The 24,717-nt window shown below is 42.0% G+C and overlaps 3 protein-coding genes and 1 long non-coding RNA gene across 4 annotated transcripts; 2 read left to right on the top strand and 2 right to left on the bottom strand.

Annotated features, from left to right (window-relative positions):
• Window positions 1–2,023: 2,023 nt before the first annotated feature.
• On the bottom strand, window positions 2,024–2,514 carry LOC120420837 (protein transport protein Sec61 subunit beta). The gene is made up of 2 exons (XM_039583958.2): window positions 2,329–2,514; window positions 2,024–2,256 (listed from the first exon to the last, which is right to left on the bottom strand). Exons 1-2 carry the CDS (start codon window positions 2,329–2,331, stop codon window positions 2,041–2,043), a joined length of 219 nt encoding a protein of 72 aa, XP_039439892.1. The 5' UTR covers window positions 2,332–2,514; the 3' UTR covers window positions 2,024–2,040.
• A 3,299-nt stretch (window positions 2,515–5,813) lies between these two features.
• On the top strand, window positions 5,814–7,669 carry LOC120420860 (uncharacterized). The gene is made up of 5 exons (XM_039583978.2): window positions 5,814–5,945; window positions 6,009–6,108; window positions 6,178–6,391; window positions 6,451–6,758; window positions 7,091–7,669. The coding sequence occupies exons 1-5, from the start codon at window positions 5,925–5,927 to the stop codon at window positions 7,618–7,620; spliced, it is 1,173 nt and encodes a 390-aa protein (XP_039439912.1). The 5' UTR covers window positions 5,814–5,924; the 3' UTR covers window positions 7,621–7,669.
• A 4,394-nt stretch (window positions 7,670–12,063) lies between these two features.
• Window positions 12,064–15,787, top strand: LOC120420853 (uncharacterized). The gene is made up of 7 exons (XM_039583971.2): window positions 12,064–12,459; window positions 12,533–12,647; window positions 12,714–12,927; window positions 12,987–13,275; window positions 14,529–14,615; window positions 14,672–14,794; window positions 14,853–15,787. Exons 1-7 carry the CDS (start codon window positions 12,439–12,441, stop codon window positions 15,438–15,440), a joined length of 1,437 nt encoding a protein of 478 aa, XP_039439905.1. The 5' UTR covers window positions 12,064–12,438; the 3' UTR covers window positions 15,441–15,787.
• Window positions 15,788–19,084: 3,297 nt separating this feature from the next.
• Window positions 19,085–23,499, bottom strand: LOC120420864 (uncharacterized). Its single transcript, XR_005605908.2, has 3 exons — window positions 21,690–23,499; window positions 21,494–21,622; window positions 19,085–21,252 (listed from the first exon to the last, which is right to left on the bottom strand). It is a non-coding gene; the product is annotated as an uncharacterized LOC120420864 (long non-coding RNA).
• Between the last annotated feature and the right edge of the window lie 1,218 nt (window positions 23,500–24,717).

Below are 24,717 nucleotides of genomic sequence, written 5' to 3'. Positions count from 1 at the left end.
ACCACTTCATGTACATGGGAACCATCTTTGATCAGAAGGGAACATGGGGGAAGCACATTAACTACCTGAAGCAAAAGTGCCTGCAAAGAACTAATTTTCTGCGCAGCGTCTCTGGCAACCGGTGGGGTGCTCATCCTTCTGACCTGCTTCGACTGTACAAGACAACGATACTCTCGGTGCTGGAATATGGCAGTTTCTGCTTCCAGTCAGCTGCGAAATCACGCTTGTTGGTTCTCCAGCGGATACAGTACCGAAGTCTTCGCATTGTCTTGGGATGCATGCACTCAACTCACAACATGACCCTCGAGGTCTTGGCGGGAGTGTTGCCTCTGCGAACTCGTTACTACGAACTGTCTTACCGGTTCCTGATCCGGTGTGATTACAGGAATAAACTGGTAATTGACAATTTTGAAACGTTGCTGAACCTTCACGTTGAGTCTCGGCGCATGCTTCTATATTATGACTTTATGTCATCGTGGGAGTGGAGCCCGAGCACAACGGTACAGCGCACGCCTCCGTTAACCAGCAGCACCCGGATTGGCTTCGACACGTCCATGAAAGCCGATACTCGCGGTATCCCAAACCATCTTCTGCGGGGAGTTGTACCGTCGATCTTCGCATCAAAGTACAGCCATGTTCCTCCAAACAACAGATTCTTCACCGATGGCTCCAAGCTCGACGGCTGTACGGGCTTCGGTGTTCATCATGAATCTTATCAGCTGTTCTTTAAGCTGAAGGACCCGAGTTCGGTTTACGTCGCAGAGTTAGCCGCGGTTTACTGCGCACTGCGAATCATCGAGACCATGCCACCTGACCACTACTTCATCTTCACCGATAGCTTTAGCTCTGTTGAGGCTATCCGGTCTCTGAAGCCGACCAGGGAGTCTGCGTTTTTCCTCACGGAAATACGCAAGACTTTAAACAACCTGGCGGCTCAGTCCTTCAGCATCACGGTGGTATGGGTCCGCGCTCATTGCTCGATTCCGGGTAATGAGAAAGCGGACTTGCTCGCCAAGAAGGGTGCTGAGAGTGGAGACATTTTTGAAAGGCCAATTAGCCTACAAGAATGCTACGGTTTTCCGAGGCAGCGTGCGCTTCTGGATTGGCAAACACAATGGGACGGAGACACCAAGGGACGTTGGATGTATTCCATACGACCTAAGGTGCAAAGAAAAGCCTGGTTCAAGGGAATGGACTTGACGCGTGGATTCATCAGAACGATGTCCCGCCTTATGTCGAACCATTACTCGTCCAAGGCTCATCTTTACCGTATCAACATGAGTGATACGAACATATGCGACTGTGGGCAGGGTTATCAGGACATCGACCATCTCGTATGGGCGTGTCCAGATCACCAGGCTCACAGAATTAAGTTGAAAGATACCCTCAGGGCCCGAGGAAGACCACCAGAAATCCCGATGCGAGACGCGCTATCTCAGCTAGACCTTGATGTTCTCTATCCGATCTATCAGTTCCTCTCAGATTCCAATATATCTATTTAGTTCTCTTCCAGTTAGTTTTCCTCTATTTAGTATAACTCGCCTTCACACAAAGCCGTCGTTTCTGGTTTGCACCGGAAGCAAAGCAAGATCGCCCCAGCAGCTGGACACCGAGTTGCGGCTGAGGACAAAACGCAAAGGCCAGAAGAGCCAACCAAGACCCCTACACAATCCCCCTTCCCTTCCCACGCCTTGTCTTTAACATCAATCCCTTCCCTACTAACCCCGAGTAGGCCGCGGGTAATCGGCTCCCCTCCCACTAACATTTACACACAAGATCCTCTGTAATTATTAAGTTTTTTGTAATTACAAAAGCCGACTCGGTCCTAACCAGGTCCCAGTACCGAAAAGGACCTAATAAAAATAATTTTATGAAAAAAAAAAAAAAAAACATCAAAATTGGTAAATCGATATACAAATTTGAAGATTTTGAGTGCCCTTAAAAAATAACCCCTATTTTGATAGTCATTAAAACTCAACCATGTTAAATGACAAATCTTAAAACTGCCAACTAAATTTCAATTAAACCCAGTGAAAGTACTTACACCTTGATGCCGGGGGAATCGTCGGTGTAGAAGCGCCACATGCCACCGGATCCGGTTCCTGTGGTGCGATTCCGGGCGGCGGTCGCCGTCGTGGTGGTCTTGCGCTGCTTCAGATTGCTCGAACCTCCGGCGCCGCTGGCCCGGGGTGCCGACGATGGCTTCGTCGGGGAACGGCTTCCGCTACCGACGGACGTGGAGCTGGCTGGGGCAGGCTGACGGTAAGGAAACAAAGGTTTTCACCGTAATTTTCGGAACCGGAACTCACAATCTACAATCAAACTCACCATTTTATTTCTGTTGTTGTCGGTTCACCAACGGGGAAAGGTTTAATAAGGCAGCACTTTAAGTCCGTCTGCCACGCACAGGTGAAATTAGTGAATGTCCAGCGCACGAAACCGAAGCCACTTCTGCACTTTTGGACCACTTTCTGCTTTCTGAAATCCACGTCCACGAAGAAACCACTACACGTCGCAGGCAAACGTCAACGAAATGAACACGTCCGCTGACGTTTGGCGTGCGCGTGAACGGCGAGTTGTCAGTTTGACATGGTGGGCTGAAATGCTGACACAGAAAATTGCGTGGTTTTACAGATTTATCAACACATGTACAGATCATAATTGATTGGTCTGTTGGTGTATCGAATGGATCGAATTGGGTCCTAAAATGAAGCTTAGATTGCTGATATTATTGTTTAAAGCGATAAAGCTTATTTTTCTGAGTACAATGACCCTTTGTACGGCCACAAAGAGTTTAAAATGGATTTTTAAATCAATTTTGAAAAATTATCCTCGCGGTCCTTCTTGACAGAAAAGCTCCTACTTGACAGCTCGTTCCAAGGGGACCTTGATCCATCGAAAAAATGTTGTCTTGTCAATTTTTTTTTTGCATTAAAATGAAAAAAAGTGATCAGAAATGGTTTTTAATCGTGTTTTTTACCGTTGTACATAAAAATTGACATAGGGCTTTAGTACCCAATTCAATATTTTTTCTTCTCATATGTTTAATAGGTTAACGATTTGGGTTCAAACTTACTTTTCTAACTATTTGAACCATCAAGTCTATTTTTCTCACTATTTGAACAGCTTATTTTGCAAAACGGTCGATGGAAACTTGCTTGCTCACTTCCTACTGTGCAATTTATTACTCGAATTCCGTTGAAACTCCTTTAAAGAGCGTCAAAGTGCAGATATGCCAACTTTAGGTGCTCGTTGGATTTACATGGTGTTCCTATATTTAACTGAATACCCACATCAACTCTGTTGTTAATTTTGCTGAGCTGCGGAAACGGGTACTTTGTTTACTTCTGGAGCTCTAGTGATTCCGACTTCGACTCCTAAAAAGTCATAATTAAGTTGCTAAATATTAATCGACTCTGACTCCGTCTTCAGAACATTTAGGGATTTATTCATTTATTTATTTATTTGGACACCAACAGGCTCGGGTCCCAATGGTGTTTTATCTTACAAACTAATACATAAATTAACGTCTAAAGAACAACAAGAATTTCCTTTTGATAACATCACGAGACAAGTTAAAATCGAACAAAGAAGCGACAAAATTGAACGCCCGGTGTAACCCTGTCAGTGCACTGTACATTGCATACAAACTAAAAAAGTGTCAAACGAAAAAGTGACTTACCACCGGGGGTTGAGTGTACACTCAAAGTCAGAAGTATCCCTCAAAAGGGTACTTTCAATCCTCAAAAAGGATACTTTCTATCCTTTTTTAAAGTTCACCCGGCGTCACCCTTTTAAAAGGGTATGTCAAATTCAGTACATTTTCGATACCCTTTCAAAGGGTGACGACGGGTGAACTTGAAAAAAGGATACTTTTTACTTTGAGTGTAAACGAATTAATGAAAAATTATCTGCAAACTTTACTTGGTACGTGATACAGATATCATATCCCGCACAGTTAATAGTTGGCATCCCTGTCTTTATGCTTTGAGCTTTGAAAAGTTTTCAGAGAGAAAGCTCAGATGGCGCGATGCAGACAAAAGCTCTTGCCATAAAAAGATTAACTTGAGCTTTGCTCACAGGCGTCTCCATTACTTTCTTTTTTTCAGACATCATGCGCCTCCACTTTATATAGGGAAAATATACTAATTTTCGTTATTTATTACTTTGACATAGTTATTATCCGCGCACCACCAAACCGAAGTGCGCATCTCTTCTGTTGCGCGAAAAAATCTGTTGCGCCGTACAATGTTGAGTGGTTTGTCGTAAGCGTGTACATCAGCCTGTAGCGCAGCAGGCTTTGACAAGGTGCGCTCGTATTTTGATTTTTGTCTGCCTTCACAATAAACACAGTTTAAGAAAGCTGTAATTCATGATTAAGGCTACCAACTCTTGCTGAGCAAAAATCCGTACACTTTGCTGATATGACACCATGGTGTAACAAAAACTGTCAATGAATTATTTAGATAAATTAAATTTAATTTATTTGAGAATTAAAAAAAACTGTATCGTTTTTACAGCTAACAAATTTCACAAAATGCTATCAGAGTGCATATGACTTGCACGTTTAAAAGTATTCATAAATTAAACCGTTATTTGAATCAAATCATTATGTTCTTCAATTTTCCTTGTTAAACGTTTAAAAGTTTACGAAATGTCAAGTTTGCTTATAGTTCTAAGTGTTTTCACGAACACTTTTCCAGAGTTTTTTTTTATTGAAAAGGTCCTATAACATGTGAAACACAACAGTTTATAGGACCTTTAAAAAAAATTCTAGTTTTTGTTATTTCAAATGTTCAAATGTTTTCACAAGTTTTAGAAAGCCTTTGGAAATGGATAAATATATTTAGTAAGGAATTTCTAAAAGAACAATTATAGAGTTTTTTTAAAGATCCTATCAACATATGAAAGACAATAGTTCACAAACTCTAGAATTATTGATAATCAAGTTTGAGTTGAGAAATCCCCAGAAAATTCTCGCTGTTCAAATCAAACTCACAGAAAAATAAAAAATTCTAGTTAACAAAAGCTTCGACCAAATCAAAAAAGCAATTCAATGATTAAAAAGTTGTTAAAATTCCGTACAAATCCGTATTATGCGTAAAATTCCCTACAAAAATTCCGGCCTGTTAAAAATCCGCGAAGAGGTTCGAAATCCGTATGGTAAGGAAAAAATCCGTACAGTTGGTAGCCTTATTCATGATCAACGTCCTCATAAGCCGATAATAGAAATGGTCCAAGAAAGTCCCATACTTGGCTTTGCGAATGTTTTGATTAAAATTTTTGCGAGCTATAGTAAATACAGTATAGTAAATCATTATAAGAGGTTTCTTTCTAACTTTTCCTAAACTTTAAATTTTATTATTCAATATGAATACTTTAATGTAATTATAGATTCAAAACATAATGTAAACCGTGAAGATGGAGAAACACACCTGTTGAACTAGCAGAAATATGTTATTTGGGTCATGTTCTTCACTTTTTAAACCTACAAAATAATGTGTGGATAAAAAAACATTTTCAACTCTTTCAAATTATAAAGAAAGAAGCTATTCAAACAATAACGTAAAAAATCATCATCATGTTACGAAAACATAATCTGATTGAATCGAGTTTAAGGGTCACGTTTATGATTTCTTTGAATTACAATACAAGGGTGAAGGATTTGCTTAATCTCTATGAGCTCATCTGTTTTCAAAACACTTAGCCAGGAGCAAAATTCCCCCCAACATTAGCATCATATTCCATTTCATGTGAAATTATACTATTTGTAAACATTTCCATGCTGATTTCATTATCAGCATCAGTCAGTGCAGTCTCATCTTCTTACTAGGTCAGCTTATAGCAATCAAGTTCAGTCTCAATTTTAAATTCAACTGGACAGGACAAACAAGTGAAACAGTGAAGCAGTTCAAAAATCGAGAATGAAAAGTGTAGCATTCTTGGTTAGATTGCCGTTATGATCAATTTTTTTTAGTTAAATAATACTAAAGTTTCAAAATTTTCAGTTAGCAGCTATTGCTGCTATTGCAGCAGATCAAGGATCGTTCAGCATTAACATGAAACAACCGGATGCTAATATGTATCATCAACAGAATGTCCATAGCGGTAATTTCTACAAATTCTATTTTATAAAATAAAACGAGAATTAAGCGCGTTAAACGTTAAATTAACTAGGTCAATTCAACTACGGCTACAACGTGAACACGGTGAGCAACCAGTTCCAGCACAAGGTCAAGGGTCCGGATGACGTAACGTACGGCTGCTACGGCTACATCGACCCCTCGAACCGGAAGCACCTGGTGTACTACGTGGCCGACCGAATGGGCTACCGGATTATCTTCCCAAATCGACCGACGAAGATCTTCACCGATCGCGTTACGGACAGTTTGTGAGTTGATCTTCAAATTTTGAGATGTGTTGCATGTTACGATCAAATTGATCTTCTAGGAACAAGTTGGACGGAGCTACCAAGGCCAAGAACTACGACGAGAAGGTGGTTGCGTGGAACGATTTGTACATGCCCGAATCGTGCTTCCGGTTGGATGAGATTCTGTCCACGGCTGCTAGTTCTACCCACCAGCAGGTCGTCCGGCCGGAGCCGGAGCTTCCGAGGCCGACTCAGTACACGATTCCTACCACCACGAGACCAGTGGCGGTCGATTCAGTTCATACCGGTGGAGTGTACGTTCAGCAAACCTATCAGGGAGCTTCTCAGGGTTACCAGGGTCATCGTCAGCATCCACAGCACGTGAATGGTGAGTACAGTGGAGAGTGGTAGTTAAAAAATACTAGTTTATGGCCATGGGAATCCTGACCGGTGGGGATGGGTTTCGACTATAGTGGCAATCCATAGGTCGTGATTTCGATTCTCGTACCGCGATGATGAAGTTTAAGAAAATGGCAGGAAATGTAAAAACTTTGCATTGGCCTAATAAATTTTTAGCCAGGCATCTCAATTATAAACATTAAACTTATTTTGTTCCATAACACATATATTTTCGTAAAATTTATTAGTTAACTCAGCTGAAGACAACTTATACATCATACAAAAACCAAACATTTAGTTACATTAACTCACTCCCCGCAGGTCACGTAGGTTATGAGGACAACGATAACGGCAATCAGCTACCGGATGGCGATCAAACTCAAACGCAACAGCAACCGATCGCTTGGTCGGGCAGCCTGCCGGACATCAACCCGGCCAACATAAACCTGGACCAGTTTGACGTGGGCAATGGGTACGTGGATGCGACCGGTTCCGCCAGCACCACCCAGTTCACCGCGACCTCCGCCCAATACCCACCGCACCAGCTGAACGTAACCCAACTGCTGGCCCAGATCGAAGCCGTCAACTCGCAGGTCATCACGCTGAACACGCTGCTGGCCGGAATGGCCAACAATCCGGGGGTGTTTGCCAGTGCCAACGAGGGCAGCTGCCGGAAGGTGATTCAGCTGCTGCAAACCCAACGGACAACTCCCCAGCTGGTGTACGTGCCCATTCTCATTCCGTACGTTGAAGGTCAGTTCAACGTCAATCAACCGTTCGGGGCCAATGCCGGACACTATCAGCAACTTCAGCAGCACCAGCAGCCATGTGGTCAGTCGTGCAAGGGGTAATCTTCTGGCGAATAAATAAAAAGAAATCTGCGCGTGATTGCAATGGAGAGTTTGCGTGTTTGTTTCTCTCTTTGAAGAAGCGGGCGCCAAGTTTTGTAACTTTTCCACGTGGTTTGCGAAGTGTAACGTTGAAGTTTTGCCTCCCCCGCAGGCTTGTTATTATTCAGCTCAGACGATGGGAAGCGAAAAGTTTTTATTCTTTTCAATTGATTTTTTTTGTCTGTTTGCCCTTCGGAGAATTGCGGCTCTGGCACTTGGACTGAGCAAGAAGTGTACTTCTAAAAGCTTTTGATTGAAACGAATACGACGTTTTACCTCAGAATTTTAACCCAAATCAAGCCTAGATTTTTCGCCATCAGCTGATGCAGAATCACAAACATCATTGAACAAATAAACACTGCTCGGTCTACGAGTGTGCGACCCGGATATCTTAGAAATGTGACTTGGTTTTTAGCGTCCTTCACCTGTCTAACTGGCGCCTAAAACCGGGAGCGCGTGCGAGTCTAGTCTCGAAATTAGCGTCATTCTATTAGCAACTGTGTGATATCTTGATCATTTGCATTCCTGGACCGCGTACGAGAAATTAGGATGAATTTGGTTGAAAATATGGGGAGTCCCGCAGCCCGAATCGGGATCGGTCAATTACACAATGTTGATAAACAATATTTTGAGGCGTGATCCCGGGTGAAGTTATGAGAAATATAGTTGTATTCATGTGTTAATTCGTGATACGATTTGTCATACAAGATTTAATTATTCTTTGAACTTGATAGTGCGATGTTTTGGAACAATGTCGGTCATGCATTTTGCTCATTTTGCTGATTTGGTCAAATGAATCATATCAGAAGAGCCTCCATATCTTGTAAGATAGCATATAGATTTCCAGAAGATGAAATTTTAATCAATTTTGTAATTTAAAACGAGTTACTAAGAATATCTTGATCGAGCGGCGATGAATTTCAGTCAGAATCACTAATTAGTATTTCGATTATAATGAATGCAAACTAGTTAAAACCTGAAGTCATTCCATTTTGAGTGATGAGTTCATGAAAATTGATGACCTTATGTGATATATTGATGTCATTTAAAATCAATTATATGATGTATATTGATTGGTTGATATCCAAAATAAAAAAATATATGAAATTACAAGCCAGAGTTTCAACATTTCTATGAAATTACTTTTAGAAAATGATTTATACACCTGTACAGTTGATATGCAATCATTAGTTTAATATAAGGTTAAAATTTTACGAAAAAAAAAATTAGCATTAGCATTACCATTACCAGAAAAAATAACATAATAAATCCGGCCAGTTGAATTTTTTACTTTTTTGACAAACATATTATTTATTTTGCGCTCTGATTTTTCAGGCCGGCTTTGAAGGAGAGAAACAAAAACCTTTAATAAAATGTTCACTGGCCTATGTAAAATGAAAATAAAACAAATAGCTTAAAAAAACTGACCAGTTGCTGGAAATATTGTACCATTCGAAAAAACACAACTGCTAACAAAATTATGCAAAAATGGAAGTTAAAAGCAGTTTTTTAAATTTTTGTGCGGTTTTCAAGAATATTTTTTGCGAGGTTTTGTATTTTTGAAATTTGAAGTTCTTTTGAAAAAGGAACTTTTCAAATAATTTGTGCCAATGATTAAATTTTTTCAAACATGAAATGTTATTCAATGTTATTTAGGCCGTTGCAAATATTTTTCAAAGTTTATGGTCAGAGCCGAGGGACATGAACTTCAAAAAATATTTGCAACGGCCTCATCTTTATTTAAAACAAATTTTGCAGAAGATTTATTCCTGTAAGTTAACTTTTTTCTGTAATTTAATACATTCGTACTTTGAATGTTTATTTAAGTGCCTGCAATGAGAAGTATACAGTTCAGTTTGATTTAAAGTCGACACAACTAAAATTCAAGGAAATGAACCAGATCGAATTTAATGAATTTTTATTCAGAATTGTAGAAGAATTTTTTTTATGCGATATTTGTATTTTTTATTTTGAGTCTATATAGATTTGAGAAGTTCGAAGTTTGATTATTCGAAGGATTGTACCGTCATCTGTGGCGAATCGGGACATATGGCGCGAATTGGGACACCTGTTTTTACAAAGTTGCAGCCTAATATTTTGATATTTTTTGATAGGGTAGACCAGATTCAGAGCACCAAAATGTGTACATCCATTTCCAAATTTGAAGCATTTAACTGCTCTAAAACGTGCTGTCCCTATCCAGACTGTAATTCCGATTCGCCCCAGATGACGGTATGGGATTTCGGATAATCGTATCACAAACAAAAAATCTTATTTTTTTGATTTTCTTGATTTCAATTTGAGTTCTGCGAACCCATTTTAGTCAACATTGAATAGTTGATTGCTTATTAATTTACAAAACCCATCATTTTTATTTATTTCATCACCGCCATTTTGGCTGGCATTTTGAAATTTAAAATTCTAAGCGCTTCAACTCGGTGGTTTGAGGCCCGAACATCACCGAAAAAAATTGTGCTGGTTTGATTTGGCCGTTTAAAAAAAACATATTCGACGTCATCGTGCTATCTTGTCGCACGTCGCTTTTTGATGTTCAGAGAAAAATGGGTTTTAATGATTGACCTTGAATATACAAAAACAAGAGCATGCAATGTAAACAATAACAAACTCGTTTTGTTTGGCTGACCATTCTGTGCCTTGTCACGAAGTTTGGTTTAATTTGGTTTTCGGAGTCCCGAGTAATAATTACTAATGTTTACGGTAGTCGGGCACGTACGTGTGTCAAACGCGTTCTGACCTGAAATCCCTTTGGCCAGTTGTCACATTTATAGTAAATTTTGGAGTGTGTCAAGATAGCACAAAAAGATTGAAATTTCTTTCATAGGAAGAGTGACAACAATCACACTCAGTCGCCAGCCAGCGACAAGTTAAGACGTATTTTGCTCGTGTTGTCATCTCGCGTGTTTGGAAGTTTTTGACAGATGGAGGTGGAGGAATCCTCCGAGGAGGAAGATTTTCGTTCCGTCCGCGGGAATCGGAAGCGGAAGAAGTCCAGCGAGGTCACTGGAATCGGCATCGAAGGAGAAAAAGTTGAGAAGACCCTGCTCAACAACAACAAGTTCAGCCCGCTAGCGGATAACAAAAACAACAACAATGCCAGCCCAGCAGGAGGAGGGGACGCCCCGGCGGTTCCATCACCCGGCCAGTCAGCAGGTAAACAAAAGCAATCACCTTTGGTGGTGAAGAACACCACGGATTTTTACAAGCTCGTGGCGATAGTGGAAAGTTGTAAATTAGGTTTCAAACCGATTTACAAACTAACCCGATTTGCAACCAAGGTGACCTGCTTCTCTGTCAAAGATTTTGACAAGTTGCAAGAGCTACTCAAGAAGAAGAAAGTAGAATTCTACACCCACGATCGGCGGAGCGAACGAAATCATCGGGTGGTTCTTCGTGGTTTTCCTGATGAACTGAAACCGGACGAGGTCAAGTATCTTCTGAAGAGGGATCTCAAGCTGGACGCGCTGGAGGTGCATGCCATCAAGCGGAAGGAAAAGTCCACCGTGGACGAAATTCCGTACATTGTGGTCTTCCCCAAGGGATACACCAATCTGAAGAAGCTCTCTGCAATGAAGGTTGTGGCAAGCACTATCATCCGGTGGGAGGCCTACCGGAACAAGCGGCCGAACGTGACCCAGTGCAGGAACTGCTTGCAGCTGGGTCATGGAACCAGGAACTGTCACCTGAACGGCAGGTGCAACAACTGTGGGGGTCCCCACAAGACGGGCGAGTGCAAAGTCCAAGAAGCCGAGCCGAAGCGGTGTGCCAACTGCTCTGGAGCCCACGAAGCCACGGACCGCAGCTGCCCTAAGCGTGCGGACTTCATCCGGAGGCGCCAGCAGGCGTCGAAACCGAAACCGCCGGCAAGGAAGGCGGAGAAGCAGAGTCCAGCAGTTCCGGCGTTTACGCCGGCGGAGTTCCCTCCGCTGCCGGGCGCAGTTCCGGACGGAAAATCCAAGGATCGTTCTCGTACCGCAGGAAGCAGCCAAGGTGGCCCCCGAGACGGTGGAGCCACGGAGAAGGAAGCCGGGGAGGTACTCTACAGTTCGGCTGAGCTGTGGGGAATTTTCTCCGAGTACATCGGCAGATTCAAGACCTGCAAGACCCGCTTGGACCAAGTAACTCTCGTCAGTTACATGATCTCCAAGTATGGAATTTAAGGAGTTTTTTTTTGTTATTATATATTGTTTTACTGATCCTCGGTCCCAACCTGGTCACAGCACCTTAAAAGGACCTAATAAAAATAAATTAAGAAAAAAAAAGAGTGACAACAATGGCATTGTGAAATGCACAAAGGGGCGTTCTCAACTCAATTTGGCCCAAAACGCTCGTTTTTACATGTGAGAAAACCCATTTTTAATTTTTTCCCATACATCTTCAGTTTGTCTAATGTACATAATGAAATATGATTGATTGATTTGTCCAATCGGTTAGAGTACATACTTTAAACCGGGACTCAATCAAAACAACTACCAATCCAATCCAAACCAACCGGAGATCGCCGACGACACATCATTTGGCGTCGCCGTCTTCTTCGCGAATCATGACTAACGGTGTGAAATGCCGCTAAATGCCAGATTTCGATCGAATATTTGGAATCTCCCCGTCGCGAGATGCTTAAATTCAACGACAGAACAAATCTAGCGGCCAGTTCACTCCGTGCGCTGACACGGGCATTTCGCGTAGAAGTGAGTTGTTCAAATTGGGTGCACGGTACGATAATTAAGCAATATCCGCGTTCGGGAGGTGCTAATTCTAGTCATGCAGATGCGACTAACGCTGGTGAGTGAACTTTTGGGTTGGCGTAAAGTGATGGCATTGGGGTTAATATGTGTTTTATTACTTTTTCTGCTAGTTTGGGGTGGTGATCTTGGGATGCCTTCAGCGGATCAACGGTCAAGATGACAACTTTAGTATTGACGTGAAGCAGAGAAACGCTGAAGTGTACCATGAGCAGAGCATGAAGAACAGTAAGTGTTGTTGGGGGTTTGTGAGTCCTTGAACGGTTTTGTTAAGTGAGTGTCATGTGATTGCAGATGAGTTCAACTATGGGTATCAGGTGGAGAAAGAGAACAGTCAGTTCCAGCACAAGGCCAAGGGGCCGGACGATGTCACGTACGGTTGCTACGGGTACATCGATCCAAACAATGAGAAGCACCTGTACTATTACGTGGCCGATCGGTTGGGCTACCGACTGGTCGCTCCGGATCAACCCACGAAGATATTTAGCGAACGGGTTGCCAACAGCATGTAAGCCTCCAAGGATATTAATTGAGTTTGAACAGTTCTTCAACTAACTATTTTTTCAGTAACAAACTGAACGAAGATCTGAAGGGAAAGGGAAATCTGGACGAGAGGGTCGTAGCATGGAATGATCTCTACCTGCCTGACTCGTGCCGTAGGCTGAACGAAATTCTAACCATCACAACGGCTGCACCGGTGATAAAGGGGTTCAACGGTACTGCCGGAGGAGCTGTGGCCGTCAGTGCTAGTAGCGGAGGTGCTCCTGCTAACTCGGGCTATAAACCGCCAATTGCAACGGCAACTGTTAACAATGTTCCGGCACCAACTATTGTGGTACAAACAACAGCGAAACCGGTAAGTGATCTGCAACGTTGCCAGTGATGTAGGGGAACAGCATCTAATTCCAGCGTGCCTCTAATGTTGGCAGGTCAGAACTTTGACATGCAATTAAAGCTAATTAAAAGCGTTTTCAACTGAAATCGAGTGAAAAATAGCTCAATAAGAAGTGAGCAAGCAAGTTTCTACCAAAAGTTTTGCAAAATTAGTTGTTTAAATAGTGAAAATCAGCAAATTGGATGGAGTTAGGAGCGAGAGCTTAACCTGCCAAAGATACGAGAATTTCCCCTAGGTTTTGATTGAATATCAATGGGCAAAAAATATCAAAAATTGGTGATCCTATTTGTTCAGAAAATGTATTTATTTCTTTCGAAAAAATTTGAGCATTTTTGAATACAACCCAGACTCGATTTTCCGAAGCCTTGATTATCTTTACATTAAATTTGAATATTGCAACCCCATTTTGGCAACATTTGAATGGTTGATTGCTTTAAAAATGACCAAAATCATTTTCTCAATATTTCATTAACAACATTTTGGTTGCCATCTTGGATATACATTTTATAATTGATTTTTTTTTTCGAGACCTCTGGATATCGACTTCAAAAGGAATGGAATTACATATCCAGGTTTTTAAGCGAAGATGGCGTTCGAATGGTGAACGCTCGAAATGTCAAAATCGCGCAGTAGCACCAACATTAGAAAAAAAATATGGCTGTCATGCCATGGCACACTTGTTCCGTAATGTTGGTACCACTGCGTGATTTTGACAATTCGGGCGTTCACCATTCGAACGCCATCTTCGCTTAAAAACCTCGATAGGGCTTTATAGGCCCAGTGAAAAAATATAATTTAACCCAAAAATGACGAACTTCTCGTCACAGTGTCCTGATGCAAACATAGAGCTTTATGACGTTTCGCATACGCACACTTGCGCACCATTTGGTTTTGCTGCCTGACAAAATTTAACCTCAATTTATTTTCGTGTACGTACACGCAATACATACTCGCGTAGATTATCCTGCACCTACACAGAAAAAATCATTGCAATATTACATCTGGAAAGGGGTACAACTTTTATGTCAAAAAAGCTGTGTAATTTTACTTCTGAAAATGTGTAACTTCTCCACTATTCTGATGTAATGTCGCTTTTTCAGTCTAAATTGAGTTAAAATTACATCATTAAAGAGGTAATATTCACCTTCCAAAATGACAGCTACCAAATTTGCACAATTTTTTTACTGTGTAGTTCATGATCAAATTTATTGCAGATTCAAAAACCGGTCATCACTGCTACTGCTTCTATTGGAAATCTTCTGCCAGCAAATATTCCTAAAGTGATTCCAAATTCAGCGACGGTGAGCTAGTGAGAATCTTGAAAATCTTGACCGATTTAACGCGCATGATTTTGCAGATCCCAAGGCCAATTGCCACGGCTACCGTCACCGTTGGTAACTCTACGTACAAAGCGTCATCTGCTTCTGCCTCTATTGGAAATATTCCACCCGTAATTGCAGTGCCGACCACTCCATATCCGGTATGACAACAAATCTCAGTTTAGTAAAAAGATCAAATCTAATCAAGTTTAATTTCAGATCCCGAAACCAGTTGTTACCGTTCCGACGAGACCTCCGGTAACGCAAGCTCCAATCATAGTCCCAAATCTACCGACCATTCCAATCACTTCCACGACTCCCCAAGGCAAGGTACCTCCAGTCCTGTCCGAGCCAGTTCGTCCTCCAACCATCCAGCTTCCATCAACTACACCAGCCCCAATCACTTCCATTCCCAACCCCGGTTACACCTACACCGTACCTCCAACTGTCCCAAATCTCGATTCATTCGGCCCCTCAAACCCTCACCTTGGTCCGTTCAACGGTTACGTGTACCCGATCCACGGCGGCTGTCCGGCATCCGAGGCCAACATGGGCCGTTTATTGACCCAGATGGAGACCCTCAACGACAAGGTGATCGAGCTGAGCGCAAACATCCGCAACCTGCAGGGTGGTGCTGCAGCGCCCGCGACCTGCCAGAGTTGGCTCAACCGGCAAGATCAGTTCCCGCTGATTGTGTACGTGCCAATTCTGCTACCGTACGTGAACGCAGGTGAGGTGCCCTCGAAGAGTTCGTTTAATCCGGCCAGCTACGCGTTCCAGAAGATGTGCAAAGAAGAGTGCAAGTAAACAACAGCGGATCTTGACTTAGACCTTTCAGCTTCAAGTGTGTGATTTCGGCGGCGGCGGTTCAACAACAAGAGTGGATTTGGAAACTTTGCATAATCTCGTGCACGTGAATTAATGACAATTTTCTCATGGTTGTGCGATCGACCTTGAACGGAACAGGGGATGTACTGAATTGATTGAGTGTAAATATTTGAGTTGTTGAAGAATACTCCGATGTTAATTTTGGCTGTTCGTAATAGTAGTATGACGTCGATTAAGGCAGGTTAGCTATTTATGAAGAATGTAAATAAAGATTATTTAATGTAAACAATACAAGCAAAACCGTTTTATTTGCCCCCACAGTTGGTCTCTGGCAAACTGAGAATTCTGCGGTAGATCGTCACAATAGATTCTCATGAATGCAAAAAACGGTGCGATATTGTAAGATTCATTGTCATACTTATAGAGATGAGATGTCAACGAAGCGGGCATTGTACTTCTGAGCCGGAAGTCATCAACTGTATCGTGATAATCTATTTATCACTTTTTGTTTTGATTCCGTTTCAAGACTAGCTAATCAAATTAGTGTGCTTTTCTAAGAGTTCTTATCTAGTTTCTAAGAGTAACCCAGAGGTTAAGTTGTTAGGTCATTGCTGTAGAGAAAACCATTAGATTTTTGATTTTTTTAAATTACGTATCGTTATCTGGGGCAAATCGGGACTACAGTCTTAATAGGACAGCAGGTTTTAAAGCACTTAAAAGCTCGACATTTGGGACTCGGAACAAATAAAAAATATCCAAATATTGTGCAGTAAAAAGGCTGAAACAGCTGTCCCAATTCGCCCCATGTGTCCCGATTAGCCCCCGGTAGTTGCATTTAACTTGAGATAAAGTCAAGAAAATTTTATTTGAACAAGATTATACTGTCTGCTTTAAACACTTTTTGGAAAATAAATTTTATTATTTTATTTCAAACAACCCTGTGGCGACCGTAAACCGGATTGACTATGATAACTAATAACGTATGGAATGGTATGAAATCATACTGACCTTGTTAGAGAAGTGTTCAAGGTACAGTCATCCCACATATTCGGAACACCCACAAATTCGGAACACTTTTGTGATAATTTGTCAATAGCATGCCAAATGCAGCTTTTCTGTTGACTATTTTTAGGACCTTTTACTTGTACATTCTCTTACTATTTCACTAGTAAAGGTAGTACTTTTTGAACAAAAAAAAAACGCATTTCAAGACTATTTCATTCAAAGCAGCAAATAGTGCCTCCAAATTGCCTGTTCCATAGTTGAGGAATGTTATTGTGCTTCCCTCAATTGTGGAACACCTGAATTTACCTGATATTTTTACAAAAAAAAGTTATCAGACCATGCATAAAACATCACTAAGCTTGAGTTTCGTTGGTTTCAGCGCGTGAAGTCATTATTTTGTAAAAAATATGTACTTATGTACGAGAGGATAAAGAGCACGATTCGGTAGTAAAATGGTACCAAAATGGTCTGTGATGGTACTGTGTGCGGACGGAGAGGATAAATCCCGAAATTACCGAGAGTACTTTACTCATGGGTTCATCTTCAAAAAAACGTTCATCTGTCAAAAAAAGTACCGTACCGGTACCGAGACTCGAACCCAAGACCTTCGGCATATTGAACCGTGCCTTTGCCGTATAGGCCACTATGGTTCGGTGACTAAGTGGCGGTCATTTGTTCATATAAGCCTCTCAATAGGATGAACTGTTCCAATGATCGAATGAACACGCGAGAGGACTATACTCTCACAAAATAGCACTTTCCTCACGTTTCTTTTCGTGAGGACTATTTCCTCGATCTCTAACTTTGGGTGTAAGAAAATAGTGTTCCGAATTTGTGGATTTCGAGGGTCAAAGTTTTTCTTAAAAAAAACTTGATTTAAAGTTAAAATTCGTAGTAGTTCGATACCGCATTCGAAAGATCGCAAGAAAAGCTTTCAAATGAAGGTAAAAGCGAATAGTTAAGTTCAATTACCGATTTTTTGAACATTGGCCGATCAGTTTACATTCCGAATATGAGGGATGACTGTACTTCAAGAAGAATGTTTCATAAAAATTTGAATAGTTTAAAAAGTTACTATAATTAAGAAAATGTTGATGTATAACATAATATTAATATTCTCCAGGAGTCATGATTTTTCAATGAAAGTGTTGTCGAATCGGAAAACGGAATTAATTTTCGGATTCTTTGGGCAATTTTCCACTAGGTTAAAGAAAAACAAGTATTAAAATACTTTTTTTCAAATCTTAGAATCCATAGGCATTTGCTGTAGAACAAATTTCATTTTGTCCATATAATTTTCCATACAAATTTGGCAGCTGTCCATACGAAAATAATATATGTAAATTCAAAAATCTGTATCTTTTGAAGGAATTTTTTGATCGATTTGGTGTCTTAGGTAAAGTTGTAGGTATGGATAAGAACTACACTGAAAAAAATGATAGACAGTAAAAATCAGGGGGTAGCGAAGAAGACGCCATCTTGGCAGTTCAGAAAACAAACACTGACTATCACTATTATACATATTACTATGGTTACACGAAGTGTGTTATCCTGGTTGAACTCAAAAGTCCCATGCAAATGTGTAAAAGCAAACTGGAAAATGGGTAATGCCGATTCTGAGTGTACGGGCGCACTGTTTTGTTGACCAAAAGAAAAAAAGCAAAAAAAAGGTAAACAGAAAAATCACTTTTTTCGATATGAATTTTCAGCTAAAATTGGGATGGAATCTACAAGAACATTATAGAATTTGCCATCAGCAACACAATTCACGTGTTTTTTTCAGGAATTTATCGTTAAAATTGCGGAAAATTTGAAAATCAAAAACCCAAACAATGATTTGTTATGGGCTACCATTTGACAACTAGTGCTTTTGTTGTGGGCTCTCATTTGACAACCGTGCTAATGACGACTGTTGTCAGTTTGCTTTGGTCGGAATAGGGTTTCCATCCCCCCGGTAAAAATACATTTGTGATTTTTTATTTAAGAGCGAGTCCACGAACAGGGCATACCCCTTTGTATGGGACGTCGTTTGGACCTCACCAATCTGCCTGAAATTTTCAGGGGTTGTTTGTACATATAAAACTAGCATCTGGCCAAAATATGAGCACTCTAGGTCAACGGGAAGTGGGGCAAATCGGGACACAAAGTTTGAAGGTTCAAAAACGTCAAAAATCGTAAAAAGGCTGTAACTTGGGCAAAATTCAATTTAATTTAAAAATTCAAAATGCATCTGAAAAGGCTTAAAAAATGCAACAAAATGCAGGATAGAGCACCCCGATTGGTTAAATCTAAAGGGAGTTATTGACATTTTAGTGAAAAAATAGCACAATTTTCAAACTCAAATAAAAAAGTGTTCCATCCAGATATCAACTCGGTTCGACCTGCAGCTTGTAGGGGACATCTGGGACTACCATCTGAGACTGAGAATGCTTTGGGTAAGGCAGTTTAACATATTAAATAGATACTTTTACTTTTAGTGAATTTTTTGGATGTAAATTTTTGCTCGGGGGACCCCTTAGATCTTATTTACTGATGATAATTTTATCATATTCGTGTTCCTGAGACAATTTCACAATAGAAACATGCATAAAAATGTTTAATTTCATCCATTTTAACCCTTTGTAACCGTTGGTTCCAATCCTGACGAATATAGGCTTCGCCACAACACTTTATTTCCCATATTCACCACATTACACTCTACGCCAGTTGCGAAGGGGCGAAGCTTATAGTGTGAACGAGGCTGATGCCCATCAATTTCCTGTGGGGTAGCATGGCGGCGCCCACTTACGTCAAACGGAAATTGGTGGGAAATCATGGACTCGGGAATCAACAAGAGAGCGCGATTTGGGGAAAATCGGCCTCTTTTAATCAGGCGTCCGAGCAGTTCGGATGTGCTCCAGCGGAGGGTAGCCAATCGCCCTCGCCATCGTCGGAACCCGGAGGTTCCGAGAGCACCCGCTCCGTCTCGGATTGGTCGGCCTAGGCTTTGTAAGTCGCGTTGCGCATCTGCCTACGTCTAAACGTAAAAGGACCCCAACCCGTCGTCTGGCGCCTCCCCGCGCCATAACCATCAAGGACGACCACCCTCAGGCCGCTGGCCTTCAACGTAAAGGAGGGACCCCTCTCGGCGAGCCCAAATCGGTGGACTCCGGGGCTTGCCGATTAGTCAAGGAGGGAAGACGCCTGCCCGTCGGAGCCAGCAACGCCCGCTGGTCGTCCATCAACCCGGAACCGGCACGAAGCCGTAGAATCGAGCCGCCTACGAAGGTCGGCGAACGAAGCTGCATCCGGCAACCGAAGGACCGGACGAACGCAGCCAGGAACAAGCCGCCGCAGCCAGCAAACAACCCCCCCCCCCTTACGGGACCGTCGCCGCAGAGTCGAGGCTGGAAGCCACTCTGCCGGCTCGAACGTCGCCGGCGCGCGATCATCAGCTGAGTTTGCGCGGTAAGAATAGCCCCTGAACGACCCACACTGACATACCCACACACCACTTCCAACTTCCCAAAGATCCCGCAATAAAGTGCTGTGAAAAAGTTTAAATTCGTGGTTTTCCTGATTGTCCGTCACCTCCCCTGAATCACCTAGTAGCAATGCCGACCCTGGGACTACTCGGTCTGAGTCTCTTGCTCTGTGCTGGCCAAGCCAAAAGTTTCACTTGGCTCCCAGCTCAAACAAGGCGAAAAGTGATCACGGTGGGTGGCCTCAATCAGAAAAATCAAGGATTTTTCCAACGGGAGGTGGCAGGAATCCGAGCAATCTCGGTTGGTCACTGTCCACCTACCCTAGCGAAAAAAATTGTGAAATGCATCGAATTGCGATTAATTACGGTCCTGATTAAAAAGAGGAACCTTTGCGCTTTCCAAAATCGTCTTTGGCGCGATTTAGTTCGTGGATTTTGGTTAGCAGCAAGTTTTGATAAACTTATGCTGCTTGTACATACTTTTTGTGTCTCTAAAAACGTCCTTTTGTGTGATCATACGACAATCAACGCAGCAGCATCAGTGTTATTTATTTCGTCTCGTCCCCTTTGTGTTTGGACTTGACGATCAACTTTATTGTGAATACCGCTAGCACACACAACAGCAACAACAACAAGAACAAAGCAGAGAAGAGTTGGATTGCTTGGTGCTTGATCACCACCGAGTCGTCCAGTGCAATTTGCGCAGAAAATAGAGTGTTAGCGAGATAATCGATTGACGACCGTTTGGTCGTATGTCCGTTGGAGACGGAATTTGTCCCAACACAGTCCGTTCGGGTCTGCCATAGACCGGCGGAACTTTTGTACCTGATTGAACCCACAATTTGTCGTAGACCCAGACTGTTGACGTGACGTCATCCCTGGAGAGACATTTGCACCTGTAAATGAACAAATCTTACCTGTTGGATGAAGCCGATAACTTAGGCAATAAGTAAGTCCTGTGAGGCGATCCTTAATCTAAAGTTTCACCTGTGATTCACCCGTGACCCAGCCATATGACAAGTGACGTCATCCCTGGTAGGTGATAGGTACCTAAAAGCCTTGTTTCTTTCTTAATTGAAGACAAGCAACCAAATAGGGGAAAGCCCCGACCCATAAACTTTATTCTTTCATTAGTTTCTTTTTAAATTTTCTTAATTCTAGAACTTAAACTTAGTAGGAGATGCTGAAGAAATCTGTGGACAAGATCGGCACCGACTTGGGTGCTAGGGGTTTATTGCGGCGTTGTCCCATCTTCCCTGGACCAAGTCAGCCGGTCTGGATTACCACGATATCCCAGCAGTCATTCCGAAACGTTGAGAGTACCTGAAAAGAAAAAGAAAAGAGAAATAAGTTGAAAGAATAAAGTAATTAGAACACCGTGATCTGATAAAATTAGCCGTTTGTTGGTTTTAATTTGTTAGTAGGATTAGTGTGTGTTTGTATGTGTTGATCTTAGCCACTCTCCCCTAAAGAAGTGTGGGTGGAGAATCCCACCTTCGTGAAAAGGGATGAGAGTTGCAAGATGGCATAAACCTTGGTGCTGTAACGAACCTAAACTACTCACCAGGTTAATCGGGAATCCATAGCCCAACGGGCCAGTTCGTGGACGACCAAGGGGTTAAAATGTAATTTCCCTCGGTCCGAGCGCGGCTGGTGGTGTTGCGGTGAGGGGATCGCCCGAAAACCAAAAGGCCTAAACAAAGTTTTTATGATCTAATTAGTGATCAAACTTTTTAAAGTGTACACTTGTTTTTACTCACCTGTAGCTGCATCTTGCTGATCAAGATGGCTTACACGGTGTCCCGGGACCATTAGTGGACTCCTGCAGGCGACTTTTTGCGAAAAAAGTGCGTTCTGGCAGCGATGTTCCACGCCACAGTCCAACCCAGTTGGGACGGACAAGGATTTGTCGACTTACCCTATAAATTGAAGCGCTTCGTTAAAATTTAACGTATTGTTACTTACCTGCAACATATCGTCGAGAACAAGGCCAGTTTTCGACGTTTTTCTCCAGAATTTGTCACGAAAAGTTAACTGCACTACATTTTTGCATATTCGCATCTGTAAATATTGCGATATGCTAACTTTGACAGTTGAATGTCATTTTGGGAACTGTCAATCAGTTGCCCAGTCAGGATGAAACCCATGTGGTGAATTCCGAATCAGATCGAATGTGATCTAAAAGTGGATTTATTGTAAATAGTTCATGAAAATTAACATCGTTGATACGAGTTGTAAATAGAGTTGTCTACTAATGTTTTGGGAATGTTTTAATTTATTCTTTTAATATGTAGTGCATGTCTAAACTTTAATTTATTTAATTGTTTTTGTTATTTTTTGCCAATTTGGCTTATTTTGTAAATACATTGATATGAACTGTGATTGCGTAGCAGTTGGACAAGTACATTTTTGCCTAAAATGAGGCGTGCTCATAGAAATTTGACCAATTACACTAGTCCACGAACCGAAGGAGAGCCGAAGATGATTTTGGAAACGCTTTGCGTTAAAAAAATGTTCATGAACTTCGTGCTTTCACATTTTTTCGCCGGGGTGGTGGATAGTGTAACCGTTGGTTCCAATCCTGACGAATATAGGCTTCGCCACAACACTTTATTTCCCATATTCACCACATTACACTCTACGCCAGTTGCGAAGGGGCGAAGCTTATAGTGTGAACGAGGCTGATGCCCATCAATTTCCTGTGGGGTAGCATGGCGGCGCCCACTTACGTCAAACGGAAATTGGTGGGAAATCATGGACTCGGGAATCAACAAGAGAGCGCGATTTGGGGAAAATCGGCCTCTTTTAATCAGGCGTCCGAGCAGTTCGGATGTGCTCCAGCGGAGGGTAGCCAATCGCCCTCGCCATCGTCGGAACCCGGAGGTTCCGAGAGCACCCGCTCCGTCTCGGATTGGTCGGCCTAGGCTTTGTAAGTCGCGTTGCGCATCTGCCTACGTCTAAACGTAAAAGGACCCCAACCCGTCGTCTGGCGCCTCCCCGCGCCATAACCATCAAGGACGACCACCCTCAGGCCGCTGGCCTTCAACGTAAAGGAGGGACCCCTCTCGGCGAGCCCAAATCGGTGGACTCCGGGGCTTGCCGATTAGTCAAGGAGGGAAGACGCCTGCCCGTCGGAGCCAGCAACGCCCGCTGGTCGTCCATCAACCCGGAACCGGCACGAAGCCGTAGAATCGAGCCGCCTACGAAGGTCGGCGAACGAAGCTGCATCCGGCAACCGAAGGACCGGACGAACGCAGCCAGGAACAAGCCGCCGCAGCCAGCAAACAACCCCCCCCCCCCCCTTACGGGACCGTCGCCGCAGAGTCGAGGCTGGAAGCCACTCTGCCGGCTCGAACGTCGCCGGCGCGCGATCATCAGCTGAGTTTGCGCGGTAAGAATAGCCCCTGAACGACCCACACTGACATACCCACACACCACTTCCAACTTCCCAAAGATCCCGCAATAAAGTGCTGTGAAAAAGTTTAAATTCGTGGTTTTCCTGATTGTCCGTCACCTCCCCTGAATCACCTAGTAGCAATGCCGACCCTGGGACTACTCGGTCTGAGTCTCTTGCTCTGTGCTGGCCAAGCCAAAAGTTTCACCTTTAAAAAATGAAAGTTAAAAAAATTTAGATGCTGCTTTTTTTCTGGTGTCATCTAGTATCCTTGGAAACGAACTTGAATTTCAATAAATGTGAATCGAAGATTTTTTTTAACTTTCATTTTTTAAAGGGTTAAAATGGATGAAAACAAACATTTTTATGCATGTTTCTATTGTGAAATTGTCTCAGGAACACGAATATGATAAAATTATCATCAGAAAATGGGATCTAAGGGGTCCCCTAAGCAAAAATTTACAACCAAATAATTCATTAAAAGTAACAGTGTCTATTTAATATGTTAAACTGCCTTACCCAAAGCGTTCTCAGTCTCAGATGATAGTCCCAGATGTCCCCTACAAGCTGCAGGTCGAACCGAGTTGATATCTGGATGGAACACTTTTTTATTTGAGTTTGAAAATTATGCTATTTTTTCACTAAAATGTCAATAACTCCCTTTAGATTTAACCAATTGGGGTGCTCTATCCTGCATTTTGTTGCATTTTTTAAGCCCTTTCAGATGCATTTTGAATTTTTAAATTAAATTGAATTTTGCCCAAGTTACAGCCTTTTTACGATTTTTGACGTTTTTGAACCTTCAAACTTTGTGTCCCGATTTGCCCCACTTCCCGTTGACCTAGAGAGCTCATATTTTGGCCAGATGCTAGTTTTATATGTACAAACAACCCCTGAAAATTTCAGGCAGATTGGTGAGGTCGATGCGAGATGGGTATGCTTTGCTCGTGGACTCGCTCTTAACTTTTTGTCACTAAAACTTGATTTGCAAAAAAACATTATTTTTTATTTATTTTTTGATATGTTTTATGGGACATCAAATGCCAACTTTTAAAAAATTTCTTTGACCGAGTTATGAATTTTTGAATCAGTACTGACTTTAATCGGAAAATTTCGATGTAAAGTTGATTTTGCAATCAAAAAGTACTTTAGTGAAATTTTGATAAAGTTCACCGTTTTTAAGTTGAAGCCATTTTTAAGGTAACTTTTTTGAAAATAGTCGCAGTTTTTATTTTTGTTAAATTAATACGCATGTTTGTCAAATTTTGAAAAAAATGTTTTTGAAAAGCTGAGAAAATTCTCTATATTTTGCATTTTTAACTGATTCCCTTAGTTGCTGAGATATTGCCGTGCAATGTTTTAAAAACAGGAATATTGATGTTTTCTAATTCTCA

The sequence above is a fragment of the Culex pipiens genome, chromosome 2, assembly GCF_016801865.2.
Source record: "Culex pipiens pallens isolate TS chromosome 2, TS_CPP_V2, whole genome shotgun sequence".
Classification (NCBI taxonomy): domain Eukaryota; kingdom Metazoa; phylum Arthropoda; class Insecta; order Diptera; family Culicidae; genus Culex; species Culex pipiens.
Note: the sequence above shows the minus strand (reverse complement) of the source record. Positions and strands in the feature narration are given on the sequence as shown.

What these genes read in the sequence shown, in the direction of transcription:
- LOC120420860 (XM_039583978.2), top strand. Translation starts at nt 5,925, where the DNA reads ATGAAAAGTGTAGCATTCTTG. An exon ending in TGAAAAGTGTAGCATTCTTG is followed by an intron (nt 5,946 to 6,008) that starts GTTAGATTGCCG and finishes CAAAATTTTCAG; the next exon opens with TTAGCAGCTATTGCTGCTAT. An exon ending in GATCGCGTTACGGACAGTTT is followed by an intron (nt 6,392 to 6,450) that starts GTGAGTTGATCT and finishes TTGATCTTCTAG; the next exon opens with GAACAAGTTGGACGGAGCTA.
- LOC120420853 (XM_039583971.2), top strand. Translation starts at nt 12,439, where the DNA reads ATGCAGATGCGACTAACGCTG. An exon ending in TGAGCAGAGCATGAAGAACA is followed by an intron (nt 12,648 to 12,713) that starts GTAAGTGTTGTT and finishes ATGTGATTGCAG; the next exon opens with ATGAGTTCAACTATGGGTAT. An exon ending in TACAAACAACAGCGAAACCG is followed by an intron (nt 13,276 to 14,528) that starts GTAAGTGATCTG and finishes AATTTATTGCAG; the next exon opens with ATTCAAAAACCGGTCATCAC.